The 18,151-nt window shown below is 37.4% G+C and overlaps 2 protein-coding genes across 3 annotated transcripts in view; both read right to left on the bottom strand.

Annotated features, from left to right (window-relative positions):
* LOC140233344 (formimidoyltransferase-cyclodeaminase-like) overlaps positions 1–446 on the bottom strand; it is a 46,645-nt gene extending 46,199 nt beyond the window's left edge. The window contains exon 1 of the mRNA XM_072313454.1: positions 318–446. Within this exon, the coding sequence (XP_072169555.1) occupies positions 318–446 (129 nt within the window). The remainder of the gene's footprint in view (positions 1–317) is intronic.
* Positions 447–5,480: 5,034 nt separating this feature from the next.
* LOC140233610 (calmodulin) lies at positions 5,481–17,701 on the bottom strand. Of its 2 annotated transcripts, XM_072313712.1 has the most exons (7): positions 17,205–17,701; positions 12,274–12,294; positions 11,334–11,364; positions 8,433–8,576; positions 7,700–7,826; positions 6,751–6,866; positions 5,481–6,183 (listed from the first exon to the last, which is right to left on the bottom strand). In XM_072313712.1, exons 1-7 carry the CDS (start codon positions 17,205–17,207, stop codon positions 6,155–6,157), a joined length of 471 nt encoding a protein of 156 aa, XP_072169813.1. In that variant the 5' UTR covers positions 17,208–17,701; the 3' UTR covers positions 5,481–6,154. The 2 variants fall into 2 exon arrangements, with proteins under 2 accessions (XP_072169813.1, XP_072169821.1); XM_072313720.1 differs by lacking the exon at positions 12,274–12,294 and having other exon boundaries at positions 17,205–17,699.
* Between the last annotated feature and the right edge of the window lie 450 nt (positions 17,702–18,151).

Here is an 18,151-nt window from a genome sequence, read left to right as displayed (position 1 = left end):
TTTATTCTCATCATCTCGTGCATCCTGTCCTCGATGTGCAATGCGCCCATCATAGCGACCATCTTGTCTTCACCTTAACTATAATGTAAATGTATCATATTTATACTATGTATACAGTAGATATAGCCATTGGAGGACTTTGATGATCGTATGCAGTGGTTGTTCATCTACAAGAATGCTGGTCTAATCTCGGGATATCCGTCCGATGGAGATCTGTGTATGCTCATTCCTACCAGCAATGAAAACTATCGTGTGATTCACTGAAGATCATAAGATGATGATGCTGCCCTCTGTTGAAAGAGATGGTACAGCTCTACACCAGCAGGAGGCTGGCGATACACTGAATTTCTGGCAGGGAGTTGTAACCGGATGACCATGTAGGTGATGTTACCCTCTGCTAGTGTACCCTGATTCACCACCTTGGATGCAAACTGGATGGAGGCCATGTTGGAAACAAGCAATCGCATGGGGATAATACTGTAAACAGGACATAATGGGGCAAATACAGTAGGAGTTTCACTTATTCAGCGGAAGGCTTCATGTGAGATGCATAGAGGTCTGGGGGTGTTTCATAAAGCTGTTCGTAAAGTTACGAACAACTTACGAGCGACTGGTGATCAGTTCTTGTGCTGAATTATGGAAATTCTGGTAAGTATAGCACATCAGAACGGATCACCAGTCGCTCGTAAGTTGTTCGTAACTTTACGAACAGCTTTATGAAACAGGGCCCTGGTCATTATAACAAAAATGCCCCATATTGCTTGATTTGACCAAAATTTGATCTTGAAAGAGACGTTGAGAGGTGATCTTGATCTTGAATTTCTCAAAATGATATCAGGATCACGTTCTCTAACCCCAAAACCCCCTCCTCAGTGGAAATATTTTTTTATACAAGCACTTTCAGTTTTGTAGCTGCAATCGACCTGTAACCTGAATGGCGGCCATACTGGATTTCACCAATATGACCGCCCCAGGAATCGCCAGTCTTGGCGCCGGTCAATAATCGAAAGAAAAAAAAAATGATAAAAAAGGTGAACCGTGGGTCAAATTTGGTGCTTCCAGAACGATTTGAATCAAACGCCCCACATTATGTCCCGAGTCCCCCGACTACAGCAAAAATTAAGAGAAAATTGAAGAAGTTGTAACATACATGTATTTATCACTCAAAGTTGTATAAAAAAAAAAAGAAGTTTGATATCAATAAAGGATACAGGGGAAAGTACATTGTTTTCAAGATATAGATCAATTATGAAAACAAACAAAAATGTGAAGGGATAGGCGCAGTGTTTGCAGTGCAGAAATACAAAGCACCGGAGTCAGCTGGAATCTCGATAGAATTGGCCACAAATAAAAACATCGCTTGTTTAATTGAAGCTTTGAATGAGTCCTATGTAACAAACAGGTTTGTTGTCAAACACATAACAGAAGAGTCTCATAACCTTGATGCTTAGGAAGGCGCATTAAGTGTTTAAAAAATGGAGTGATTATACAATAATGGCAGCGATTTTAGCAGCAAAGGTACAGGAAGTCATTAGTGACAGTGTACGTTAAATGGAATCAAGAGATAAATGAACAGAGGGGTGAAGATGCTTTTTCTTCAGTTTGTCTCCCTCTGTTCGAATGAAATCTGTAAGATCGCAACCGCTGATATACGTTTGTTTTTTTAACAAACATGTCGGGGGAAAAAAAAAGGACCCATGCAGAGAGAATCGAACATGATTGTAATCTATTGCTTTCCAGGCAGCGGCACTACTACCAGGCTATCCCTGGTTGCCGGTGACACGATGAACTTGGAACATTATATCCAAACTCCGAAATTCCGACATTGTTAAAGGGACTGTACAGTACTGGTTGAGGTGGGGATTCATGTTTTGAACATTTCTAAGTGAGATAATGAAAAGCCTCTTATGAAATATGAAAGAGCATGTAATTTTTAAGAAGAATTCAACGTTTATTTGATGAAAACTGGTTTTCAAAATTAAAATGGCCGAGATATCCAAAAAAAGTGTTAATAACGAAAGGCGACATGCCACCACTTTATTAGGATCTCTTTGTTTCACCTTGTTTTTGGATATCTCAGCCATTTCAAAACCGATTTTCATCGAATAAACTTTTGACACCCCTTAGAACTGCATGCTCTTTGACATCTCATAGATTGGTTTCTGAATATCTCGCAAAACGTTAAAAGCTAAATCCTCACCTCGACCAGAACTATACACACCCTTTAAGCAGTCCACGCCGGACAATGCATGATAAATGAAAGCAAGGGAGGTGTTCAGATTATGGGATATGATTTTTCTTCAATTTTTCTCCCCATGTACAAACCTTGTTAAGATCACAACTGCTGATCTACACTGTAACAAACATGTTGGAAAAAGGAACCGATCCCTATTTGTTTGTCGCAAATGAAGTATTACATATTACTGATAAGAGTTGTAATCGTGTGTACAAACTGATTCGTTCGAAAAATTGTAGTTACTAACACAATCCTGTTTTCTCTATTGGAAGAAAAACTTCATGTTGATATTGCTTGGAATACAGCATTCAGCAAAAAATCTCATTCAGATAAAACAAATTACGAGTTTGATTTGAAATCATGGTATACTTGACTGCCAGTGAAAAACCATTTCTTTAAATAGGGGAAATCTATTCGTGACGTTCAGTGACGTTCCATTATTTTTGTCCAAAATGCTGCATCAAGGACAATAATCACGAATTCATTGAATGCAAACTGAATGAACCCCTTCTCAAATCTAAGAGAAATATTACATACAGTGTATTATATTCCAAGTAAAGCTCTCGTTCAGTATTCACCATTTGCTACAGATAGATTGTGAAAACAAATGCGTTTTGTTTCTAACTATAGGTTTCTGTGCTATACATTTTCTGTAGTATTTACTTCATTATGTAGTAAAAAAAAAAAAAAATGATCGTATATCGTAATATTACAGGAAGAGGTGAAAGGATAAATGCCAAACCAATTTTTCACAAAAGAAAAAAAAAAAAAAAGAAATCAAAAGTATGGAAGTTCGTTCATGTATCAATAACACCAGAGCATGTTTTTACCAATGTAGTTGTGTGTTATTTGAAAAGGTAATGGAAAACAATAAGTTACGTGTAGGCATATTGTATAATTTTCGCGGCAAAGATAATTTCAATGTTTTGTGTTTTTCTTTCAAATTGTTTTGTCTATTACAATGTACAAGGATTTTGCCATGATGTAATTTGAGTCGTGTCGAAAATTATTTTGTACCTTTGGATGAACCATGCACATGATACACATAATAAACTCTCACGAGGAAAGGATTTTTTTTTTCTTAAGTTACCATTGACCCACAATCCACTACATGCAGAATATTATATGCGTTTTTTTTTTTTTTTTTTTTTTTTTTTTTTGCGTTCCCTGTCCCTGTGAGACTGTTGTGTGATACGCGTACATAAAGACCTCCCAACCTTTCTGACTGAAAAATAGGGAGGATTTGTGCTCAAAAGTAATAAAGAAAGAGCAGTTACCATAGCAGAGTGTAGTAAGAGTATCAAGACAAACAGGAACAGGAAACTCCTTTGGAAAAAAAGAGCTGGGAATAGTCAGTACAGTATTCAGATTCTTTCCTCCAAATTCAGAATGGTTGGAAGGTCTATGTAAAGACCTTATGTATGTAGATGTACAATGTATTTACAACATTCTTTATAATATACACATTAGGGCTCGACACTAACTTGTCTTGTGGCCGTTTGGACCAATAAAATCTTTCAATCTGAAATTTTGGTGGCCCCAAAAAGAAGCAAACGCAACAATCCATTTTAAATCTATGATTAGTACGTTTGTAGTTTACAGCCCTGTATTAATACAGAATGAATGTATATAAATACATTATATATGTATATATACATATATATATATATATATATATATATACACTGTATACATACATACATGTATCAAGTATATACACATATACACATACATACACAGACACACACATACGGTACCTACAATTAACTTTTTGGCGATACGCTCCCCCCCCCCCCCACCAAAAAAACAAAAACAAAACAAAACAAAACAAAAACAAAACAAAATAAAAACAAAACAAAACAAAGATGTACCGTCAACTTTGCCTTAGTCAAACCTATCTGGACTGAAGATAGCCGAGTCGATTTATGAGGGATTAAAATCAATAGAATATAAAGAGAAGAGGACTTGAAAAGACTTTTAACTCAGGCGATCATTATTAGACCTAAGCGAGGTTGACTTGAGCAAGGTCGACTATTAAGTTCAATGTGGTCCCAAGATATTGTCAGTAAGGCAAGTTCAGCCACGAGATTCGCAAGTATAAAAAATTAATGACTCACGGGGTGATATGTAAAATCAGCAAGACAAACAGTCGTCATGGTTTCCTAATATCTAGGATCGCATGGATGTGTAGCACAATATACTCTCCCTTTTGTTGTGAAAACCATAAAAAGAAAAGACATTGAATTAGGAATTTATCATGTGAATTGGATCCTGAATTTCCTGTTCTGGTTCCGCTTCATTTCCCATTCCGGTTTCACTTCAATTCTTTGCATCTAAACAAATTGTTTTTCTAGTTGGGACTAAGAAATCATTTCAACGTAGGCATTTGTATACAGTGCACTCACATTACAAGTCCTCAAGACTGGCAATTTTCTTTTAATACATCAAAATATCGTTATATTGTAGCTGATCAGTGAGTACAGTGCACTCCCATTATAACAAAATTCCGGTTACAACGAAGTTTAGGCCAATAATATTATCCGCTCTATGTTGTTTTCATTAATGTTTATCTGTTCGGTTATAATGAAATTTTGATATAATTAAAGAAAATTACTGGTTCTGAGGACTCTGTTATAATGGGAATGCACTGTATACATACACACACACACACACACTCATCAATATGTTTTATATAGATGTTATAATGTACACGTATATCAATACATATACATGTACATTGTACATATACTCACCCCTTGGTACTAATGATTTTAGGTTCAGTTATCACAAAATCTTGGCTCTACAGGAAATAATTTTTGCTGTAATACAATCATGTATAATAACACAAAGATGATACAGGTTTGAACGCATTTTAGAAATCTGCATACACAATGCAACTTCTGAATACTCTGAACAAGAGGCACATCCTAGTTCATGTTTCCCATCACTCAAAGAGGACAGATTCCAGAATCCCACATGCACACAATTCTACCAATGCACACAATTCTACCGCGATGCACAGAAGCAGTGCAGTATCTGCCTGATAACACGAATGCCAAAGAAAACCTGATCATTTCATAACTGATGTTCAAGATTGCAAGGATTTTACTCCTTCAACAATTGACCAATGACAAATCTACTTTTGTAAGATCCCACCCCCCCCCCACAATTTCACAATGGAAAAACAAATCTTAGATGTAAGCCATTTCTTTTTAGTCATCAAAAACATACATTAAAGAGGATGTTCAGAGGCACAATATGGATTTTATTCATGTTTTTTAATAGGAAACTTTACTTGATAAAACAGTTCCATTACTCTATTCTTTACAAGTATAAAAAATTACTAAAAATTATAAAGAGTGGTCTTCCTAAAAATTACACCTACAGGCACTTCACAAAATGTACACCGTAAGTACATTTTACATATTCATATCTTCCTTTTTTTTGTCGAGGAAATAACAATTTTGACTAAACACTTGTTGATGTGAATACAGAAGTATGGTGGAATAGGACTTCCAAGAACATGCTGGCAATGGCTTCAATCATGTGACCGCAATATTGTTTGATTGCCACTTGGTTTCCAAACAGAAATGTTTTACAGTCCCTACACTACATTTGGGAATGAGCATCATATTCGAAAAAAAGAATTGGAAAAAAAAAAAGGGGGAGGGGAAAAATGCATCCCCAGAAGAAGAGTGTGAAATTTCCAATGTACAATATATGAAGCTCCATCAGCCACTTAGCAAGGGTCACAGCATGGCTGTCGTTGCAATTTAAGACTCCTGGGTACTTCAGTCCACAGACTCGGCGTATTATGTACACATGTGGTGGGATAGCGAGTGAAAACGTGCAGTCAAGTTGCATATGACTTGATTGGAGGGAAAAAAGTCCAAATGAAAGGCCAGATGATTGAAATGCTCACTTTGATGTCATCATGGTCACGAACTCTGTGCACGTAAATGAACAGAAGCAGCAAAGTGCATAATTATAAATGTACATCAAATTACATGATTTACAATTTTAAAGTCCAGGGTAGACACAAAGCTACACTGTAAACTGTTATGTTCGTGATTTGTTCAAGATCTACACTTCTGAATATCATTCAAGTTGTGAACCTTTTCTTTCTGTTGATGACATTTTTCTCAAATTTTCAAATACCTGTTGCTATATCAATTGATCTCACAGAACTTTACTGTATTACACACATACAGCACTAAAGAGTGATGTCATAGCCATTCTTCATCACATAAACTGGCTCTAAGCACTCTTGCGTGTCCAGAGTGATAATGCTTGAACTTAGTGAAACCAAAGTTAAAGAAAAGACTGTGACATAATTACTTCAGTACTCTATAGGACACTAGCCACGCAAGGATGTGCTTATCTTCATGAAATGTAGTTATAAGTGAATATTTCAGAAATATGTTTTGTGTGCCTACGGACGTTCCCTATCTATAAGAAGTGCTTTCTAACAGTGCAACAGACATGCAACAATATTACGTATCCTTGAATCTCACCTTCGTAATTGACCTGTCCATCTCCGTCAATGTCAGCTTCCCTGATCATTTCGTCCACTTCTTCATCAGTCAACTTCTCACCAAGATTTGTCATAACATGACGAAGCTCAGCAGCACTGCAGGGACGAGGAGATAGAAGTCAAAGTTTGCTCTGTTCAAATCAGATATCACTAGAGCTTCAAAGGTCATCTAAATTTGCTGTAAACATGAATTCTTCTGGAATCAAACTGATACAAAGACCATACTTTTAAAACGTGCAAAATACACTGCCCAAAATTCCCATCAATTTAAGGTAAACTCACACATTTTAGTATCCCCAGAGATCGGGGCCCCATTTCATAAAAGATGTTAGGATGGCAACTCTTGCTACAATGGCAACTTCAAATAGCAACAGCCAATCGGGAAGCTGGATTCTTGTCGTTGTCCTGACAATTGCCATTCCAGCAAGAGTTGCTATCATATCAACTTTTTATGAAACAGGGCCCAGGATTACACTGGTCAAAGATCTATCTCAATTAATGCTGTACAACACTTGTGATTTTCCTATTGTGCAGAGGACAAATAACCACTGATAAGTTAGTCAGATTTTATAGTTCTTGGACTGTTCATGACCACACTGCATTTAACTGAGGAATAACTGTATTTAATTAACTGAAGATGCCCAAAAGTTTCTTTCAATTACATTTCATACCATTCTTCACCACCTTAGCAGAACTGTCCTGTATGCAATCAAACTTTCAATGCAATTGTAACTCAGGCAAATCAGAATCTTGCATTCAAAGCAAGGAAAAATAAAATTGTCCCTAAGCATCATACAAAAGGACCATTTACAGACAAGACTTTACAGATAACCTACATTCATACCATGCCTTACATATGAATGTTTTTCAAGTTAACAGCCTTTGCCCTTTAGCAGTAAATGGATGCCTCATGCAGATCATCAGGATACCTGATGAATCCATTGCCATCTTTGTCAAACACTCTGAAGGCTTCTCGGATCTCCTCCTCACTGTCGGTGTCCTTCATCTTTCTTGCCATCATTGTCAGGAACTCGGGGAAGTCGATCGTTCCGTTGCCTAGGTTTTAATCAGAGAACAAATACTGCATTAAAAAAAACGCATATCATGGATACTAGATTAATGAAATGAATACCTTCTTCCACTGATTCAAGCCTGAAGCTGTGTACTTCTTTCCTTTTAAATTCATTGAAATGTGCCATAAAATAAGGTCCCTGCCACACTAAAATAAAGTACACGTACAATGTAAAAGTGCTGTTCATTGACATTTACACTATGAATAAATTAGCCCAGGTACAATGTAGTTACATACTGCAGCCCATTGCACAGGATTTTGTAGGATGAAACGCTTTACTGCAATGTCCGATTGTCACTGTTTGGATTTTTTTCTAAAAGTGTGGCATCCTTTACTCTACATGGATTCAGGGCTTTTGTGTTCTGTCCTTATTAAAATTATCTCACCTACAACCTTTTACAGCCTTAATTATGGTTTTTCCACTAAGCAATTGTGGTGGTGTGCAGCTGGTGCTGTCCTTCCAGCAGTGTTATCACACTTCTAATGATTACAAACAGAATGAGGCTAAGTTTCACACTTAGCTAAGCAAAGTTTTACCAGTGTGAAACTGCCTTGTGTGACTTTAAATGAGTGCATTGCAAGGGCCTCACCATCAGCATCCACTTCATTGATCATGTCCTGAAGCTCAGCTTCTGTAGGGTTCTGACCAAGGGATCTCATGACAGTTCCCAGCTCTTTGGTGGTGATGGTGCCGTCGCCATCCTTGTCAAAGAGGGAGAAAGCCTCCTTGAACTCTGCACGGAGAAATAATTTGTAAAATGCCTTACTAATGTAAGGACTTCGCGATACAACTTACAAACAAGAACGTAGTGTATGCTTCTTTGATTCAACCTTCACTTTCCATTGCTGTCCACCAATCACTGAAAACTTGCATTTTAGGTAATGCTGTTGGGCTAAAACACTTCAGCTACATGTATAGTAAGACGTTATATCTTAAGAGTCTGAAGTAGCATGTACACAGGTTGATCATAATAGGTGTTATCAATTCGAAAATCTGATTGTAATTTTTGGGGCGACTTACTGCAGTATGTCCCCCAAAAAATTACAATAAGATTTTCGCATTGATAATGCCCAATATGATTAAATTTTTCAAATGCTACTTCAGGGTCTTGAAATATAACATTTTAGCTCTATTTTGCAGAAATCCCATTCGATTTGGTTAAGCGGTCACAGAGAAATGTGGATTGTTGTAAAGCATGTCATGAATCAGATTCTTCCGAGTTTAGCATTTCGATGATCTTGTGTGTGAACAATAGACAGAACTTGGACAGAAGAGATTCCCGACATCCTCTACAAAATTCCGTATTTCTCTTTGACCACTGAAGCAAATCGAATGGGGTTTTCTGTAAGATGTGGGCAATGAGTTATAGTTTCATACCCTGAATTTGTATTTAGATTGATTCACTATTTTTAAAGATATCATTGCGGAGGGCCCCGTTGTAATTTTTTTTTGGGACATACTGTACATCAGTGAAAGTTTGAGGAAAATCACACATTCAATTCAAATCAATTCATCATGTATAGACAATATAAAGAAAATATAAAAGAAATTTCAGTATACTTGTAGTTTAACTTTTCCAGTACAAGAAGGAGCACTTGACTTCCTCCTTTCTAAAAGCAAGGGGAATAAAGTTACCCTAAAGTGTCAGTAAAAAGTCCATGGAATACATTCCATATGAATTTTCATGGAATTCTCCTTATCTTTTCTTAGCATTGTTATCGAAGATGTCATGAACTGTAGTAGTCTTCTTATCCAGCAATAACAACAAAGAATCTTTATACATGTAAATTAATTTCTATTTATTTGATTGTTCAATTTTCCTCAAGCTTTCACTGATGTGTCCTACTAATATTGCTGCTTTCACTAGTAAATCCACATCTATATGTATTTGGGTTTTGGTTTCCATCAATCATAAATTGATATGTCTTTTCATGTAAAGCATCATTACCTTTTGACATGCAACCAGCCATAAAAGGAGCTGTGTCTAAATTCCTAGGGCAGCACATGATAAACTCTCAAATGATTTGCTATGTTCAGAAAACTCTGGTTGTTTTGTGCAAAACTACAAGATTGCCAATTAGAACTTGACTCAGACTTGTGATTAAACATGTTCAAATAATTTAGACCACAGGTCTGTTTAAAAAGTGCCTCGCTAAGAGCAGGGGTACACACTTACCTTTTTTTTTTCTACTTGTCCGATCTATCCCTATCACACCAATAAATACCCAGTTTTACTTTTTTTTCCCTGGTGCAAACCTAAAATTTCCTGGTCCTGTTCTTTTCTTTGACTGGTTCCAACAATATTATTATTATTCTCATTATTACTATTATTATTACTGTTATTTTTATCCAGCCATGTCAGACCAGTATAATTTGGTAATTCCTGAAAAGTCACTGGCCTGATAATGATGTTAAGTGATATTATGTTGCCTATAAGATAGCATACTTTGCCACTGCAAGACAAACCTTTAGCTCTGCCTTTATTCTTTGTCATGCAACCCTCCTAGTCTTGCTTCAAGCTACCATTTTATGCAGTTGGTAACTGCCCCATACACATGCACCAGTATAATGCATGCGTGACAATCTTTCAACTATGTCATGCATTGATCATCCCTCGTTCTATTGTAAGACAACCAAGCAAAATGACAGCACGTGACAATCAATACAATTAGTGCATTCAGTAAAACCGTAACCACTTGCATACATGGCTTATATTGACATTGATTGCTCCATGCTGTCAATGTGCGTGCTGTCAAAGTGCGCTGTACAGCTGTGCGCACTGTCCATTGAGACAATCTGTTTAATTGGCCCATAAATGTCATTAGCTCTGGCTCTCTGAGCAAGAATGAATTGATTAGGGTTCACCAACCTCAACTCATCTACATAGCTAATGTGTCTGGGCATTGTAGTCCTGGCTTATTGGTCTCCATTTTGTTCACTGTGAATCAACACAAACATATTCCTTGTTCAGAGTGTAGTCATGCACAGTTTTGCTCGCCCTTCCATTCTCTGAAAAGTTCTACAGCTTGTATATAGTATCTGCATAGCTCAACCGACAATTTGTATCAGTTAATTTTCATTTAGAGGCATGCATATTTTTTGCATCACAACAAATCTGACGAAAATGCAATCAGTTTTGCACGGTTTCAATAGCTCAGAGAAAAGAGAAATCGCTGTTTGTTTGAAAGTTTCACACCACAAAAATGGCTGTTGGTTCCAAAACCAAAGTTTCATGATCACTGAGACTGTTTCTGGTTTAAATAACACTTCCCCCCCCCCCACCCCAAAAAAAAAAAACAAAAAAACAAAAAAACAATCAATTTACAGAGAGACATTACACTTCTGTGAGTAGACATCAGACACTGTGCAGAACGGTACGCAAAAGTTTTGTTGTACAGGGAAAAATATCATTCCTCAGCATTCTCGACCACCTTGGCATTGCTTTGGATGCTACCTACTTGTTACTGATCATTCATGGCTTTGCTCTTACCTGCAATTTGTTCCTCAGTCAGCTGGTCAGCCTGTGTAGAGTGAAAAAGAGACCGAATTATAATTTTTTTTCTTTCACAGAGAATATGAAATAAACACAGATAACATGTGCACTCTATTATGACAGAAATGTAAAAGTACACATACCAAAATATATCACATACATGAAGGACAACTGACATCACAATCCAATTAAAAACAGGAGGGTATTTTGTTCTTTTCAAGCACATAGATACAAATTCAATTGTTAAGCAAATGTTAACTTATTCAGACATTTCTCAGAACAGCAAAGACCACATATAGTTACAAATTAAAGTAACTGAGAACAAGTTCATTGGCATTGATTAGTTCACTATGTTAAGTTAGCTACTCATAATCAACATGTGTACACATTAGCAACCATCACAGTGTGAGGAACAAACCAAATATCTGCTTGAACTTCCGAGTCAGACTCTCTTTAGCGAAGGTTGCTCGCCATAAAAGCACATTTAGGTTTACTTCCTTCCTCTCCAACACATTGTTTTTTACAAATTCCTTCTCTGGGTTCAACACAGTATGGGGCATTTTCTTCGCTGAGCGTGTCAGTGTAATCCTTCTACTGGTCAGTTTCCCACAAGAAATTTTAACATTGTGCAACACAAGCCATAGTTTGTGCAAGTTAGCAATCAAGAATGTTTGGTACACACACTTAAAATGTAGCTGCTGATACATTATACAAAGTAAAGTTCATACCCGTTTCAGACCCGAGACTTACAGTTCACTTAGGAGTCATTTCTACTCACAAATAAATGCACACAGGGAAAAGGAATCTTGCTAGTCAAAATGACAAAGGCTGTCACAGAATAGAAATTCAGAATATGGACAGAAAGATATTCAACAGATAAAGAACATATTTCCAACCAGATGACAACATAATTACAAACAGAAGCTGGATTGCTTACATTAATGGTGAGTTCCTGGGACTGGCCGTACAATTGCAGACAAGTAACATTGTGGAGACAAGAAGAATAAAAAAGGGGATGTGGAAGGATGGGGAAAGGTTCAATAGGAAAGACAAAAGAAGGGAAAAGATTAAACACATTTTGTTGCCTGAAGAAACTGTCTATCTAAAAATATAGTCAAAGCAGCAAAGCAGCAAAAATGACACACATGCATTTCATACATGATGTATGGTGACATGTCAAGATTTCTCTTCAAGCAAGCAGGTGATAGCTGAAGAAAACTCCTTACAAATTGGCAGAAAAACGTTCTTCACTGAACAGTTGTCAACAGCGAACACATCTCCACAGAATCTAACCTGCAAGACAGCTGCATACTTAATCAAGACATCCTCTATCCAATCCCAATCTGATTGGCTATTTACTTGAAATTTTCAACTTATGATGAACATTCTCTCAATTTACTTTTTAATAGAGTCTTTGATAATGTCCAATCCTGGTCACTTGCAAAGACCATTATCAAAAAGGACACCCTGTCATTTCCTTTTATTTGACACGGCCAACCAGGCTAGGGGAGGAGTAAGTTTACACGAGTTAGGGAAGCGTTGCAAGCAGGTTCAGCCAGGAGACAGCTGCCAGATTCCAGAAATATTTAGCATAACAGCATGCATCCTTGCAAATGAAGTTGGCAGGCCACCAGCTCAAGTCCCCTCAGACTTGCACAGGAAACCTAAAATCTTGTTCCAAGTGTTGATCTACGTGTAGGGAGCATGCAACTGCAGCTTTCACAGCACTCCACACAGACAGCAGCCCAGGACAAAACAGAGAACTTAACATAGAAGCACAGGTTGATGACAGAGCTTTTCACTTTTGGGGGGAAGTGATGGATGAGGCATTATGGAATGATAGTGTGAATGGGTAGAATAGATATATTAAAAATGTATTCACAATGTCTCCATGGGAGAGCTCTGGGAAGCTAACAGAAAAGGCAACAATACAAGTCATGGAGAATGGCTTGGTAATTTAAAAATCACGGAACTTCAATTAAAGGGGTAATCTGATTGAACTACAAACCTCTTTGCTAATTATCCTTGAGGAAAACCAAATAAGAAAGACTTCTTAGCACAAAGAATTTAATTGCATAATGGATAAGTAACACACCTGTATGAATGGGAGGGTAATGCTGCATGAATTACATGATGATCATACTTCCTTTAAGCTGATAGCATGAACGAGGGCTTTGGGGTATTAAAAGCAGCACAGATGGTAACTTCAAACCATTTTTCACTCATCATAGCACTTATTAAGCAACTCAAAAATTTACTAGTATTGTAAGATATTTTTATTGCTGCAATATATGGATACAATTTGAACATTTCTTACAAAAAATACCGTGCAAATAATCAAGATAGGAGCAAACATTTCGCATAGTGCCTAGCGAAACTCAAGTTTGCAAAAATGAATACAAAAGTAGCATTGAACTTTGAAGCAAAAAATCTCTAAACTTTTATGTCTTGCTATTTAATCAAATACTAATTTTGACAGGATTACTATACTCACTGGAATTCACTGACATCTACAGTATGATGATGAGGGAAGTTTACCACCCATGGAAACAAGCTAACTTTTTCATGATTCGATATGTAGGGCTCCTTAAATTCTCATTTCCATGATATTTTACTTCCTTGCCATTCATTTCATCTCACATGGGAGCTGGGAACTAGAATCTAGTCTTCAGTCAGAGAAGGCAGCCAGTGAACACACTAAAAGAATTCATTTAAAAGGGACTGTACAGTACTGGTTGAGGTGGGGATTCATGTTTTCAACATTCCTAAGTGAGATAATGAAAAGCCTCTTATGAAATATGAAAGAGCATGTAATTTTAAGAAGGATTCAACATTTATTTGATGAAAATTGATTTTCAAATGGCTGAGATATCCAAAAAAAGTGCTAATAATAAAAGGCGACATGCCACAACTTTATTAGGATCTCTTTGTTTCACGTTGTTTTTGAATATCTCAGCCATTTCAAAACCGATTTTTATCGAATAAACTTTTGATACCCCTTAGAACTGCATGCTCTTTGACATCTCATAGAGTGGTTTCTGAATATCTCGCAAAACGTTAAAAGCTAAATCCTCACCTCGACCAGAACTGTACACACCCTTTAAATGCTTTTACCTCAACTCTCTTGCCTTATATTGTATCGCTGCATTGAAGCATGGATGATTCATATCACATCCATGAGGATATGGTCGTCTCTTCAACCAAGCTCTAAAAACGTTAACTACTTCATTCACTCATTAAGGGAGATATTGTAGTTAAAATAAACAGTTAGTGATCTTGTCAATGGCAGTCCATTATGATCTACAACACAAATTTTCATCTCGAGAGAAGTGCTACAACTACTGACTAGATAGCTCTTCTGGACTGTTTACCCAATGCTTTGTGTTGCAATAGTATGTAGGTGGCTCTAAAGCGTGAATGGGTAGACATGTAAATGACAATGTATTTGCCCATCCATTGGTCCCAGTAGGAGAGCTGGAACAAAATATCTGGAACAAAATGTTCAAGTTTGAATCTCTGAGTCATTGCACTATGAGGGCACAGCACAAAGCCTTTAGTCATAAAATACAAATGTTTTTTTGACAGTAGAGCGTAAGAGAAGATTGTGGTGAATAGATCTAGTGCATTTTCTATTTCAACAGCTTGGATCACTGAGGTCACCAGGTAAATTTTTATTTCACTTGACAAATTATTTAATTTGTTAGGTTGCTAATTACTTCCTTGACACGCCATGGTCATGGAAAGTCTTCCTAAAACTCATTTCTTCAAAACATGATTCCCCAAAACTACATCTTGATTTCTATACATGATTCTGCCCAAAGTCAGACATGATTGAGTTAAGAGTATTAAAATAAGACATGAAATGACCTGCGATCTCTGACTCGTATGAGACAATCTATGAGACAAAAATTTCAACTGGCAATGATCCAAGGAAGGTTAGAACTATTAATGTTTATAGCATCCACTATGTGACTTGCTAAGCCCAAATAACATTTATAACAACGAATCTTTCCCACCTGACTATCATCTTCAATGCCACAATGGATACAGCCTACAGGATCAAATCTGAAATCGATTAGCTAGAACTAGACTAACGGGTTAGTCTCTCATGGTTGGACCCCTTTCTAGATTCTATAACTGTTAGAATCTACAATTAGAACAAGTTTACACAAGAAATGAATTGTTATGACTTGTGTGTGTGTTTGTTTGTTTTTTTAAATAGTAATTTATATAGTTAATTTCTTCTTCAAGTCAACCTTGGCACGTTAGCAGATTGTGTAGATCCTAGACTCTACTGTTACTTTAATAGGGAGGGTCTCAACTCTCGAGATGATGGTGTGGCCATGTCGAGATGGTGTAGGGTCGAGATCGAGAACACTCTAATTTATTCCGGTTAGACACTATTCTATGTTTTAAAGGGTGTGTACAATTCTGGTCGAGGTGAGGATTAAGTTTTTAACGTTTTGCGAGATATTCAGAAACCACTCTATGAGATGTCAAAGAGCTTGCAATTCTACGGCCTAGTACAGCTGTAAGTTAGGGGTATCAAAAGTTTATTTGATGAAAATCGGTTTTGAAATGGCTGAGATATCGAAAAACAAGGTGAAACAAAGAGATCTTAAAGGCATAATCTACACAGATACACAAAAACCCAGCATTAGTGCTTTCAAATATTTTTAAAATGTGAGTTAAATATCAATAGGGAAAGAAACGACCAATGTAAAAATTTGAAGCAGTATATTAAATCAATGTTAAGTATTGTTAAATATACTTCCAAAATGTGAACAATAGTTATATTTAAAGATGTTTCCAGACTAAACTGTCTTACAAGTTACATGGTTTAATGAGAAAAGTAACATGTTAACGTTAGTGATATCTCCTTATATTTTAGGGTTTATTGCAAAAATTTTAAATGGTAGGCCTAGATCTAGTTAAGATGTTTTTGTGATACAACTGACCTAGTCTAGGCCCTAACGTTACACAGAGCCTCTAGAAAACTAGACCTACACAGGCCTACAATGTATGCAGCAATGCCAAAAGTCTTGAAAATTTTTTAAATCACTGCTCCCAAAGGTAAAAGCTTATAAAACAGGACCTTTAATAAAACTAAAAGCCGTGGCCTGTCGCCTTTTATTATTATCACTTTTTTTAGATATCTCTGCCATTTAATATATTGAAAACCAATTTTCATCAAATAAACGTTGAATCCTTCTAGGCTAATGTTAGAATAAAATCTAACGTTTTGTCGTTAGATTGATGTAGGTGCCTAAACAACTAGAGTAGACCTAACTGTTTGGTAGACAACTAAGTTAGAAGTTAGGGGGCCTTTAGATCTACTATGCTCTTTCATATTTCATAAGTTTAAGAGGTTTCTCATTATCTCACTTAGGAATTTTCAAAACATGAATCCCCACCTCGTATTAAGTCGTACTGTAACTCACGGTGAAGTGTTAGGCCTACTAGAAGATCTAACTTAACTGTTACAATCCCTTTCACACTTGCCTAGAAACGGTGTCGGTACAAAGAAAGTCATAGCTGACATATAGGGCCGTAAAGTGCACAATTGCCGTCAAAAGGCCTATTTTCTTTCTTTCTTCTTCTTCTTTTTTACACCAGTTTAGTAACGTGCTAACGTTAAAACTAGAAAGCGTAAGCCGTAGATTCTAGAACCGTCTACTATCTAAACGCCCCAAGACTAGTGTTTGGTCCAGCTAAGAACTTACTCCGGGATTACCGAAACCTCGTTGCCAAGCCTACCAGTAGACTCTACTTCCTTTCTACGGTCCATCTAACTAACCATGTTTAACGTAAGACCGAGCGTCTGAGGTCTCAAAGAGATCGCATGATAAGACATTGCCGTCAACTTACCATTTTTAGAGAGTTAGCGCGCCGGACTACTGTTGGAATTAAGTCGTTAGGGTTGTCCCGATTTCTTCACTTAACTTCTTTCCAGAAGCTCAAGAAAACCCGGGCCTTGGAAACGATGATGTCTTCTATGATGATACACACGACGGACACAATGAATGGTACCGATCGTCTAGTTATCAGCTTGATGCATGCGCCTTCACACTGTGTGTCACTGCTTGACTGCACTCTGGTACGGCGAACGCACAGTATACAGCTTCACAGAAAAGATGAGATAGATGGAGATAACACAATGCTTCGCTCGCACTATAAACTCTTCCTTCGCGCTGAATGAGGGAGAAAAAACTTCGAAAGAGCGGAAGCAACGGAGAAACACACAGTAATCATAGGCGAGGCGTCGAAGCGGAGACGCACGCGCGATTGCAGATGACGACGTAAGTACGACGAGCTTGGGGATGATGAACTCGCGGCGCGGAGTAGCGGGATGTGGTGGCGGCAAAAGTAGCTAGGGAGGGTTTGCTAGAATGTAGCATGCATATGGCATGCACAGCGCAAGTATGACGTTCCATTTTCACCTCTCAGGGAAACTCCGGCAGATCACCGCGCCGCAATGCGACATATCATTGCGCATTGCGTCGGGGCGACTCCTCTGCATCGCAGGTATTTTCCTTGTCAAACAGCCCTGAGGTCGGATGATGCGCACCGCAGCCGGCTTATAAGTGGAGGAATGAGGAGAAGGAAGAGTCGAGGAGGCAGTATAAAAAACGAAAATCGTTTGAGAAGCGGTCCTCCAGCCACATGAAACGGTCTCGTGTGACGCTCAAACCAGTTCCACCTCCCTGCTCAAACATAACAGTCAGTTCGTCGGTATGATAAAAGAGGATCATAAAAATCATCGGTCTTACTACTAAATAGTTTGTTTTTGAAATTTTCACGAAGACCCTTAATGG

This window comes from Diadema setosum, chromosome 1, assembly GCF_964275005.1.
Source record: "Diadema setosum chromosome 1, eeDiaSeto1, whole genome shotgun sequence".
Lineage (NCBI taxonomy): Eukaryota > Metazoa > Echinodermata > Echinoidea > Diadematoida > Diadematidae > Diadema > Diadema setosum.
The sequence above is the reverse complement of the archived record's forward strand: the minus strand, read 5'-3'. Positions and strand labels throughout refer to the sequence as shown.

Bases quoted from the DNA above. Each gene is read 5' to 3' on its own strand.
- LOC140233610 (XM_072313712.1), bottom strand. The intron at 7,827-8,432 runs GTGAGGCCCTTG...ATTAAAACCTAG, and splicing joins CAATGAAGTGGATGCTGATG to GCAACGGAACGATCGACTTC. The intron at 6,867-7,699 runs GTATCCTGATGA...TCGTCCCTGCAG, and splicing joins GATGGCAATGGATTCATCAG to TGCTGCTGAGCTTCGTCATG.